The 12,393-nt window shown below is 39.4% G+C and overlaps 2 protein-coding genes across 3 annotated transcripts in view; both read right to left on the minus strand.

The window, feature by feature from the left end:
* The window catches only part of LOC146469910 (uncharacterized), a 47,720-nt gene extending 45,011 nt beyond the window's left edge, over positions 1 to 2,709 (minus strand). For both annotated transcript variants that reach the window (XM_085122754.1, XM_085122753.1), the window contains exons 1-3: positions 2,646 to 2,709; positions 1,181 to 1,241; positions 283 to 360 (exon numbers count right to left, since the gene is read on the minus strand). In XM_085122754.1, the coding sequence (XP_084978880.1) occupies positions 283 to 360; positions 1,181 to 1,241; positions 2,646 to 2,665 (159 nt within the window). In that variant the 5' untranslated portion in view covers positions 2,666 to 2,709. The remainder of the gene's footprint in view (positions 1 to 282; positions 361 to 1,180; positions 1,242 to 2,645) is intronic.
* Positions 2,710 to 3,682: 973 nt separating this feature from the next.
* On the minus strand, positions 3,683 to 10,469 carry LOC146469913 (uncharacterized). The gene is made up of 2 exons (XM_085122671.1): positions 9,706 to 10,469; positions 3,683 to 3,996 (listed from the first exon to the last, which is right to left on the minus strand). The coding sequence occupies exons 1-2, from the start codon at positions 10,367 to 10,369 to the stop codon at positions 3,683 to 3,685; spliced, it is 978 nt and encodes a 325-aa protein (XP_084978797.1). The 5' UTR covers positions 10,370 to 10,469.
* Positions 10,470 to 12,393: the final 1,924 nt, after the last annotated feature.

A 12,393-nucleotide genomic window follows, 5' to 3' on the forward strand; every position in this document is an offset into this window, starting at 1 on the left:
AAGAAAATAGGGATTATATGCGCAAAAAGAGGTGAAATAAACACAGGACAACAGGACAACATGTAGTGCCAAATGTACTAAATTGAAAGGACTGGAATGCATTTATCGTTAAAGCATGCGAAAGGAGTAGAGAGCGAGTTGGCGGCCATAAAGCGTTGTTGGATCAACAAAATGTTTTCCAATAGTGTTAGACTTCTTGAGTTGTGTTTGAGCTTAATACAGCTCCAGTTTGGATCTACATCTCTGAAAGGGCTTGAAAGAAAGCTAACTATAAGGAGTTACCTCTCCAACTTCTCTTATCCGATTCTCCATCATTTCAAATGTTTCTTCATTTGTTACGTCATATACAAACACCGCGCCCTATGAAATAACCAAATGTAATACTATGTTTTATTATATGCTTGGTAATCGATATTTAAACATACGCATTCCTCACCTGTCTATAAGGAATATATCAAACACGAGACACAGTGTCTCGTCACATATCAAACACCGATCGAGAAGAGAGTTGAAAATACGACGCGTAGCGGAGTATTTTTGACGAACTTCGAGGTTTTTGATATCGTGATGAAACACTGTGACAAGTGTTTGATATAACTTCTCAAACAAACTGATTTTGAAGGAAAAGTAAGGATGCAAAAACGAGGAGTTTTTCTTCAGATATCCAAACACGCCACGGTGCATAATTTCCTTTGTCTTTGGCTTTTGAATTATTAATGAGTTTGAGAAGTAATATATCAAACACGAGAAGGTGTTGTTCATTAGATATCCAAACACTGAGTAGTAGGTTGATAAAAAGAGGCGCAGCCGAGTTTTTTTAAACGACTTCGAGGTGTTTGGATTTCTGATGAATCACACTTTCGAGTGTTTGATATGGTTTCTCAAATGAGAAATTCAAGGCTAAAGTTGGCATTATTATATAGTAATTAGGATCACATATCCAAACCACGGTCACGGTACTGATTTTCTTTGTTTTCTCTTGATGAATTATTAATGACTTTGAGAAAAATGTTTCTCAAACTCATTAATAATTCAAAAGCCTCACATGTAAACACTTTAATTGCCTACCCATATCACCAAAACTTGGCCATGCAAAGAGGAAGACCGAACTGCATTTAACCGACCGAACAAACGTCTTTCCATATAAATAAACCCTACAACACACATGTAATATGGTTACCTCGCATCCACGATAGTACAAAGGGGCAAGACTATGGCACCTCTTCCGAACAGTTGTGTCCCTAAATAAAATGATTAGTCTCGAGTTAGGCCACCAACACGCACATTTCCACACCACATCTCAAATGGTGTCTGCAAAGCATGTCAATAGTAATTATTCCAGGAACATAAACATAAATTGGACGGAAAATATAATTTGTTACTTTGTTTCCTTAAAAAAATTGAATTAAGTTTACTTCATAAAATCAACATAAAGTAAAAACATATAAAATCTTAAGCTATTTGAAGTTTGAGCAGTAAGGATGCTCGAAACGGCTCAGGCTCGCAATTATAGTGTATGTACCAGGATGACAGAAGATAAACATTTCTGAGCATATAGGTTTACATCATGGATATAATCATTAGGTTTTATCGAACGAGTTGATGATGTATTTTTGCCCATCCGAGAGCTTTCGTTTTGTGCGCTAGTTCTTTATCGGAGTTAGTTGTACCACTGTTGACGTCATCAGTTCTGGAGACATGAGACGTTTTTGACAAAAAACAACAGAGCAACAAAGTTTGCATACATCGGTGAGTCTAATCTACCAATCCACCGTGTTACACGAAAAGTAAGGCAATAAAACCAAAGGTCTAAGGTATACTTGGGAAATATGGACTCCCGCCAATTTGTTCTCTCTTTATTATATAATTCGCAGGTTGCTAATGCGTTCAAACGTAAATTCGTAAGTTTTCAGCACGAGGATAGAAACCATAAAAAAATAACAGCACATAACCACCAAGAGAGAGAGAGAGAGAGAGAGAGAGAGAGAGAGAGAGAGAGAGAGAGAGAGAGAGAGAGAGAGAGAGAGAGAGAGAGAGAGAGAGAGAGAGAGAGAGAGAGAGAGAGAGAGAGAGAGAGAGAGAGAGAGAGAGAGAGAGAGAGAGAGAGAGAGAGAGAGAGAGAGAGAGAGAGAGAGAGAGAGAGAGAGAGAGAGAGAGAGAGAGAGAGAGAGAGAGAGAGAGAGAGAGAGAGAGAGAGAGAGAGAGAGAGAGAGAGAGAGAGAGAGAGAGAGAGAGAGAGAGAGAGAGAGAGAGAGACGAAAAAAAAAAAAATCAGATCAGAAACACGTCGAGTAAACGAGAAAGTTTAAAGGTACTGTAAACATTGGAGGCGTAAACAATAGGCGTCCAGGGCGGTCAATCGAATAAATACGGTATTGAAGCTTACTTTGAGAAGAGAAATAACCGATAAACGATGTTTTCCGGTGTAAAGCTTGTTTTCTCTCCGAGATAAAACGTTTGGGGGATATAATGCCAACAGCCTCGAAAACTGTAGTAGACGTTTCACTAGTCCATCGTTTGTCTTTCCGTGGCTCCATTTGGCCCTACATTATAAGCCTGATCTGCTTGCCTTAAAAATCAAATCAAGACAGAAAAATCGAAGAAAAGAAGCAAATAATTCAGTTGTTACCAAATATATTACTCACCATAGCTCAATTCGAAACATCTCACCGTCTAATTCTATTGTACATGTCTCTGTTAGAAAAGTAGCCCCTGAAAAACAAGGAAGACCTGAATTAAACTCAACTTTATAAAGTGCGAAAAGAAAGCCCCTGTGATAACGTTACCGTTTTCTCTCAACTGAGCAACCAAGTCAACAGGAAGTTTTTTTTCTGAACTCGTCGAAACACCACTCAACGATTTAAACAGTTAAAAGTGAAATAAAAGTCGAAATGCGGACGACATCATACTTAATATTTTTCAAATTCGCCTTCAATTAATTAATTTATCTAGTATTCCAGATGAAAGATGATCGAGAACACTAATGATAATCTTTTTTAATATAAAATATGGTTGTGCCCTGAAAAAAAGCTCTGAGAGAAAAGGGTTGCTAAACAATGTAATAGAAAGCGCCTCGGAAATCTTTCGTTCAAACCACTATCAAAGTTTTGTCCATTGACAAACTTGCTAATTTCATTTTATAGCATTGCACATGGTCTCTCCGGATTTATACCCTTAAGAAAATTGGAAAGAGTATAGTCTTGAGGTTTCTTGAATGGAACAATTGAGCTCGCCGCTGATGGCAAAAGCTTTGAAACACGGGACAAGCTAATAGATGCTCAAAATGCACTAACATAAGCAGGATCTACAAGACGCGCTGTTCTACAACCCCAACAAGCAATACATTAGTGCTTGATTAACATATCTCTCAGGGACCTCGGAGCTTTTCTATTTTTTTTTTTTTTTTTTTTTTTGAGAGGGGTTGGGCTAATGATAAAAATCTGGGCCCGATTGTTTGAAAGCCGGTTAATGCTAATTCCCGATTAAAACTTAACCGAGGTTTTGACCTCGCCCATTAGAATGTTTTCAAAAGCTAATGTTAAAGTAATGGTAAACAAGAGTTTAAGAGTTAAAGAATGTATTGCTTAGTGATAATTTTTATAAGGGAAATCGAAGTAACGCTGATCTAATTAGCAAATAATGCGTCAAAATTTTCCAAGACGTAATGAAAAATTAGCTAAAATTACAAACCTATTATGGACCTAGGGTTGCTATCAAACTCTGTGCCGTTATCACGTACAAAACGCCAGATGAAAGTGGCATTTCCGCTGTGTGATCCACCAATAGCAACAATTTTCAATGAAAGAGTAGGACCCGCTGTCAGAGCAATCCGCCCCTTTTGCTGAATGTTATGCCTCTCTTGTTGTAGCCACCCCACAATTTCCTTGGCGCTTGGTCTTGCCTTACTGTCATCTTCAATACAGCTGAGCACAATTCTACTGAGCTTGTGCTCCCCCATTAAATTGATATCTCGTTGCCGGCGTACTCTTTCTGGTACTTGGCGACTTCCTATTTACCGAAAAAAAAGGAATTAAGGCACAACATCATACAGAAACAGATATTTCAGAAAATTAACAATAATCCCAGTTAGAATGGAGAGTCACTATTTGTTGCAATGTGTACATTTTTGTAACTTATGATCTCTTATCTCCTGAAATAGTGACGAAATTTCGTCAAATTCGCCAAATCGCCAAACGTATGCCGAATGAGCTGAAGACCTGATAGGTCCATAGATTTGACATGTTTAAAAAATTTGAAAAATGTGACTGATAAGTTTGGCAAAATTCCGGCACAGAGCCCCAAACTTAAAATTAGCTAAAAAAAATTGTTGATTGGTCTGATCAGTGGTATTGGAGAATTTACCAAAATGCGACGAATTTGATACATAAATATGACTTCAAAGAAAATTGTAGTTGACAAACATGATCAATGGAGTTAAACGCATCAGAAACTTCCACACACAAAACGCTGATTACTATTTTGTCGCTTTGCTGCAACCACAATTTGTCATAACAAATTGACTATGGCACAGATTGTCTCCTTCTTATCTTGGAATTGAAATGATGTGGTCATCAAAACTAGCATGCTTTAACACGGTGTCATAATCTCTAGCGTGATTCTCACGCTTGCCGGAATAGTTCTTTTGTTTGCGAAAATAATCATTCAAATTTGGATCGGTTGGCGGCCTTTGGAAAGACCCAATTCTTTTGTACGCGAAAACTTATACAAACTTCGATCCGCAGTTAATTCAAAACAAGTCCATTCTATTGTTTCGCAGAGGAACCAAAAAACGCAAGCGTTAAGCCAGCGACACGCCTGGCGATTTTATACGCCGATCGCGGCGAATTTGATCGCCAGCGAAAATCGGAAGCAATCTCCTGCCACCGATTGACTGGCGGACAAACCTGGCGATTTTTTTCCGGGGGATGGGGGTACTCAACAGATGCTTGGGTAGGGAGATGCGGCCCGGGCGTTGAAACCCTGACCCTGTTTAAGACACAATTCTCTGATTTCCCTATCCCGTTTAAGACAGAATTCAAAATTTTCAGACCCTATCTAAGACATTTAACCCAAAATCATACCCTGTTTAAGACTAGAATGAAATAAGAATACACTAGTTTCTTACTGTATTTTAATGCATTGGCAATCACAATCTACTTGAAATCATTGAAATATGCTTCGTTTTTCAAAAGACCAATAAACAGACATCTAAGCGTATCCTGTTTAAGCCATTAGGTCATGTAGCGATACCCCATCGCCCAGAATGAAGCGACACATCCGGGACCTTAAAGCGCCCTCCGAGCGCTTAATTTGAAAAGATAATCAGCGAACCGTAATAGAAACAAAGAGAAAATGGCGCATACTGTCCAGGTTGGCTCACATCTTTCACGTTTTCGTCCAAACTACCGAAAAATTATTAGTGTCAGCATATGGCTTTTGTAGAAGAGACATTAATAAAAAATATTTAACCATTGTTGACTTTGTAGTCCTTCTGGAACTTCTGGCTATTTCACTTTGAAAATAGACTATTTTAGCGGCTTCCCAGTATAGGAAGTCGCTTTCGAGGCTTGATGATTTTTCAGCAAATCATTCTGTTAGTGTGTCAGCATATGGATATGTTAGCCTGACACTTAAGGAAGCCTCACGGAAATTTTTATACGATTTCGTTGTTTAGAAGTTCTGTTTTTTCGTCAAATTCTGAAAGTACTTCAATGCGCTGTTTAAGACAGAAAGTGATGAAATAGATACCCCGTTCAAGACAAAACACCCTGAAAACCATACCGTATCGGGCCGCACGTCCCCGTTCAGGTCACATAAGGGAGTACCCCCGGGGATTTTTTTCGTCGATCGCAGTGATGTGGCAGTTTTGAACACTCATGTGATGAATACGCCCAACCTGATAGGTTGGCTTTACTGGCGATTAGCAACAATAAACGTAGAAAATCGCGGGAACGGGCACACTTGGCGAATACCGGCGAATCTAATCGTCGCTATCTGACACGCCAGATATCGGTGATTTTATACGCCGATCGCCGCGATCGGCAAAAATCGCAATAGCTGCACCGGGCACACCTGGCAATTTTCGCCGATCTCGGCGATCGGCGTATAAAATCGCCAGGTGTGTCGCTGGCTTTAGAAACTTGGTTAGAAACTTTGCGACCTCTTCTAATCTAACCACAATTGTCATTTAAAATTGGCGTAAAGGTTCAGTTACACACCAAGTAATCAAAGCCATATGCTAACTCATTAGTGGAACAATGCGTCAGGCAAAAATGCAGCCTCGAAATATTCTCCCATACAAAAAAAAATTCTGAAATTAGCAAACTTTAAGAAAAAAATGCGACCAGTTCTACTTGTGACAAAATCTCAAACATGGTGTTAGACTTTTCATGCCAAATCTCACCTACAAAAGCCATATGCTAACTACTGAGAGACAAAAGTAGGTCGCCCGTATATTTGCAAAACATATGCGCTGTTGGCCACTTTTAGGTCATTTCTCCATTGTCTGTATGCGTGCTGGCTTGATTAAGGGACCGTTCACACTTAGCTCGTTTTAGGACCGAATTAGTTTTAATCGAGTGTTCATATTACGAGCTGATTATCGGACCAATTATAAATTGTAAGAGCTTTGAGCTTTAGTTGATAATTGAGGATGGCGGAGTTAGGAGTGCTAGCGGGACTTCTGGCGATGGACTAAAAGGAAAGGTTTGAGAAACAACAAAAGGTGTCAAGGTTCTACGCTACATTCGACGAAGGAAGAGTAAAATTTCCCTACCTTATTATAGGAAATTAACAATGCACGTTGACAACGCGAATAAAATTTTCGTTACACTAAATTAACGCGAATTTTTGAAAAGTTAGGTTTACATGCATTAAATTAACGCGAATTTTTCGACAAGCATCTTGCTTTATTTACAGCTATTTTCATAATTCTGCAAACTCGCACTTTACATTTCTGAATGCCAACCTGCGTTTTGGCTTCCTTCAATAACACCTTCCAAGATCAGTGCACGGATGTTTCTAAGTTTTTTTTAAAGCCGAAAATTTGGTTTTGAGGCCTAACTAGACCCTATCAATTCAAAAGATAGTCACTATGAAGAGCCAATAGAGGAGTGATGAACTAATAAGGTTTTGTAATGAAATATAGGTGCTTTAAAATAACAATGTTGTAAAATAGCGTGCATTAAATTTACATCGACATTAATTAAGATACATTAAATTAACGAATTCGCGTTAATAAAGTGCATTGTTAATTTCCTATGATAAGGTTTTTTTATTAAATAGTAACTATTTATGTTTTTCTTTGACAAATTTCTCAGAGATCGAGCGGGAGAAAGGGGGGGGGGGGGGGGATTTACATGCCAGCACTGTTCCTGTTCTATTTTTCCCTCCTCTCCCCCTCCCCACTCCTTTATTTCTCAGCCAGTCGTCATCTCCCGTCATCTCCAGTTACTAGATAGTCTTCCAAATCGAAGGAGACTGTAACTCGTATCAATCTTATGTCACTACTTTTAGCTTGCATTTAACTTTCTAAATAATAATTAGTCATTTAGGTGTTTTATTTATTCATTTATTTTCTTATTTAATTCTCTTTCTCTTTGTTTAAAGAATCATTTCTATTTTTGTGCTGTTAATTTTCTGTTCCTTTTGAGCGTGCAAACAACCCACCTCGAGTAGCCCTTGCTAACTGTGGGTATGTAATATTGTAATTTGTCTTTTCCCATAATAAATTGTTGTTTTTGTTGTTGTTGTTGTTGTTGAGCAAACACGTTGAGAACGTTAGTGAATGACTGCCGCTAATCCTGATTTACGCACTCAATATTGGTACTGCAGACGAGACGTGACTTTTTTTCTTCTATTGATCTGAGGTTCCTTAGAAGCGGCTTTTTAACACAACTGACAAAATGAACCAATTAAACCTTGGAAAATGATTGCATTACGGCAGCTTTACGAAATGGTAAAGTTGCTATTTCGTGCTGTGCAAATCAGAGAGCTTTTAACATGTTATTTCTTTTCTCCAGTTAATATTTGAGGGAACGTGATACTGAGGCTTTCCAAGCAGATACGAACAAAATGTAACCCCCCCGACCCACCCTGACCAAATAACGAAATTTAATGAAACGACATAACACTAGCTGGAAAATGTTTCGACAGGACAATATATGCAAATTAATATACGCCATTTCATGCTTTTTCAATACATTGTTTTACGGCAGTTTGCGATTGGCTCAAAGCCAAACGTGACAATAGTTTGATCGTCTTGAAACTCGCGAGTCTTTTGGTCCTTGTGCTTTGCCCCCGCCCCCCGCCCCCTCCCCCCCCCCCCAAAAAAAAAGATTCTGCTGTTTTCATGCTGTCACGAGATTTAGGATCAACAAGTCTATCTCCCCTTATTGTATTGCTATTTTAACAGCAATAACTGCACTAGATCAGCCTCAAACTTCCTGTTTTCAATATATTGGGCATTCGCTGAAGTGTTTACATCGAGCGTTCCATGCGGTATCACAGTTTCTAAGCCTAGGTTGTGGGTGTATGAATGTCAGCTTATTCATTGAAAACGCCAACTAACACAATCCACTGATTTCGGTGGCATAATGAAAGCATAATGTAAATTATTTCATTTGAATTTTGCCTTCACACCCGAATGATGGTAGTCTCCCTCGCAGCCGTATTTTGGGCTGTCACGCAACGCTCCCCAAAACGGCCCAAAAAACGGCTGCGAGGGAGATTAGAATGATGTATGTAAATGAATTTATTTATGTTGCAGGAAATTTTAAAAGGTAACAATCAATGTATTTCGATTCCTTTTCCCTTCTTGCCCGAGTATTTTGAAACGCAAAGCACTCTGTATTGATGAGTAATGCACCTTCCTCTGTACTTGTCCCAACGAATCACGGCGTGACTGTGCTAAATTATTGAAATTTAATTTATTCAGACTGCACACTGCTTTAAACAGGAAGTTCTGGTATGAAAGGGGCCTGGCCAGGCCATTCACACCTTCGACCAGTTGTCAATCAACCATTAGAGCATAAAAAACTAACAAACAACATGTGTCTTTTTCTCCGGCTTTTACCGATAAAATTGGCTTAGTTTTAGAATAACCCTAGTTAAACAAATTAAAAAGAACTTGATATCTTATACTGCTGTGGTGATATTATAAAATTTTGAGACATATTTTTCAGAGGACGCTTGAGTCAACGACTTGTCACGACTGAACAGCGCCTAAATTTGCATTTTACGCCAACAAAGGTGTGAAATGAAGGCGGGGGGGGGGGGGGTTGCCCTTGGAAAGCGGAACTGCCTCGCGCACTTGCTTATTTCTTCTACTGGTGTTCTTGACAAGTCATCTATTTATTTGAGTTCACAAATGCACGAAAGTTGAGTAGCTGATCCCAGTGGAGACCAAAACAATTGTCTGCAAACGTTGTACAAATGTTCAAATTCATGGCCTGTCTACTTTGGCTCAAACATTCAAACAAGATAGAGGGAACCTTTATCGTATTTAATTGTGGTACCTGACTGGATTTATTTAAGAAATACAGTTAAAGTGGTGAAGGTTATGAAATTTCTGAAATTAGGCGACAAAAGAAATCTGTAGCTGGTTACCTAATTGGTTCCTGTTTGTCAGTGTTACGTTTGTCATACGACTACGGGAAAGTAGGTTTAAATGGTAAATTATTCAGAACAGGATCCTGTAATACAAACCGCGTCCAAATGGATACGATGCCAGCTGCGGAGGAATTCCATTTATAACCTCCATCAACACTACCCCAAAGGAAAAAATATCGATCTTGGCGCTGTACTCGGTTTGGCCTCCATCATACCCTGGGTACGTCTCCGGCGCAGCGTAAGCTGGAGTTCCGGGAACCGGTGTAGCAAATATGGTTTTCCCTTCATAGGTAGCAACGCCAAAGTCATTGATCTTAGCTTGCTTTTCTTCGGACAAGAGAATATTTGTACTGCTTATATCTCGATGAATGATGGGGGGGTTGCATTGGTGGTGAAGATAATCGAGACCCTCGGCTACATCTAACATGATAGACATTGTGTCGGGAAATGAAATTCTGTTTGGAACGTGTCTGCCAATAAACGTTCTTAGGTCGCAATCCAAAAGTTCGGTGAGAAGCACTGGAGGCGAAGAATCATAGATGATGAGGTCCAACACTTGAACAACATTCTTATGCTTGAGTCGTTTTTGCAATCTGCATGATTTTGTAAAAGTGTTAACACCGGCGACGTCCGATTCGAACAAATCTTTGTGTAACACTTTCGCCGCAGCGGGTTTGAAGTTCCACCAAGTTTTATAAACCTCTCCAAAAGCTCCACTGCCGATCAACGTTCCCTGACGGACATTTGGTGGCAATGACATGACTCAGAAAAACAGCAGAGCTGCCTTTAGTGAGTAATCTCCGATTTGTGGAGCATCACGAAGCATCCTTTGATGGAAACGTGACAAACTAAAAGAATAACCATGATGCCATGTGGGCAGACGTCACCGATTCATTGGTTTTTTTCAGAGGACCCTGGGAACGAGGTTGGGGTTAATTAGCCTCGGCTTTTGGCTCGTCACGTAATCCTTCCTCCCCGTGACGAGCCAAAAGAGCCTCTGCAAAGAAGGCCATTGTTTATTTGATTGGTCCGTTGATTGTTCCAATTTCGTAACCATAGTCCTCAGGCTCTTCAGCCAGCGTTCAGTCGCCAGGAGAGACTGTGAGGACTGAAATTTTATTACCACAGGATTTGTGCGGTAAAACAAAGCAGAATGTTGCGGAGTAACCAATAATTTTTTTACGGATTCTTCAGAGTCTCTCTTAGCGATCAACCGCTGGCTAAAGAGGCAGAGGACTCTTGGTACGAGATTGTGATTGTTCATGAGAAACGCCAACCACTATATGGTTTTTCAAGGAAACAAAAATGAAGTAAGACTACGAGCAATCCTTTTTGATACCTCGAGAGCACGGGAGAAAATTGCTTTCGGCGAGGAGACGTGACCCGAAGAGAAATCACTCAGTTGTTGGTCGTGACTGAACCGCACTACGGTGAAGAATTTCAAAGCGCTCGGATCCATTAAATATCAATTTCCGGCGAATGTATTCTGCGCTTGAAATCCTTGGCAAGTATAATCAGTTCTCAGCTATCCAACAACTGGTAAAGCTTCTGATGGATCTGGGAAACCTTCCCTCTCCAGCTCGCAACAGGAGACGCCCACGCTAGCTTCTCAACGGAATGACGTATCATCAGGTATTCCTAATCAAAACATTGATTCAGTTGAAAGTACTAATCTCTCGGCTGGTTTTCTTCCTTCTGGGCGTGATTTTAAAATTGCCGGTTTAAACATTAATAGTCTTACAAAGCATATTGATGAACTAACAGAACTAAGAATTCTCCTTGCCGATAGCTCCATTGATATTCTCTCAATTAATTAAACTTGACGACTCTATCAAAAGTTGTGAGGTGCAAATACCAGGGTATGAATTTATTCGTCGTGATAGAAACAGACAAGGAGGAGGAGTGGGTTTTTATATAAAAACCTCGATTAATTTTGGAGTTCGCTCTGACTTGAATGTACTCAATCTTGAAAATTTATGTATAGAGATTCGGAAACCAAACTCCAGGCCATTTCTGATAGCCACTTGGTACAGACCTCCTTGTTCTTCAATTGATTTATTTTTATATTACGAATCATTTCTTGAGAAATTAGATTCCCTCGGCCTAAAATATTATCTGCTGGGTGATTTAAACTGTAACCTAGCCTCTGCACACTATGATTTAAATACTCGACGCTTACGCGAAATTTCTGATTTATTTGGGCTTCAACAGCTTATAACTGAACCTACTCGTATAACTGAATCCTCTTCAACAATAATTGATTTAATTTATACAAACTATACTGACAGGGTAGTCTGTTCTGGAGTCTCTCATATTGGTATCAGCGATCATAGCCTTATTTTCGTTTATAGGAAATTATCTCTCGCTTTTCCTTCAAAAGGGCAGTCAACCATTTCTTATAGAAATTTCCAAAACTATAATCGAGAGAGTGTTCGTAACGATATCGCTCAACAAGACTGGTCCTCTAATGGTTCTGAAGATCCAAATGTTTTGTGGACTGACTTGAAATCGAAAATTTTGGATATTGTTAGTATTCACGCGCCACTCCGAACTGGACGTACTAGGACAAATAAAGCACCCTGGATCAATTCAGAATTAAAGAAAGGCATGCGTGATCGTGATGCTGCCAAAAGAAAAGCAATTACATCGAATGATCCACACGATTGGGAAAAGCACAAAAAGTTGCGAAATATAATAAACAATGACATCAAAACTTCTAAAGCATTTTATTATTCTAATGCTTTTATTCAATCCAAGGGTAATCCTCGAAAAACGTGGCAAACC

This window comes from Pavona decussata, unplaced genomic scaffold (genome assembly GCF_977016875.1).
Source record: "Pavona decussata unplaced genomic scaffold, jaPavDecu1.1 SCAFFOLD_115, whole genome shotgun sequence".
Taxonomy (NCBI): domain Eukaryota; kingdom Metazoa; phylum Cnidaria; class Anthozoa; order Scleractinia; family Agariciidae; genus Pavona; species Pavona decussata.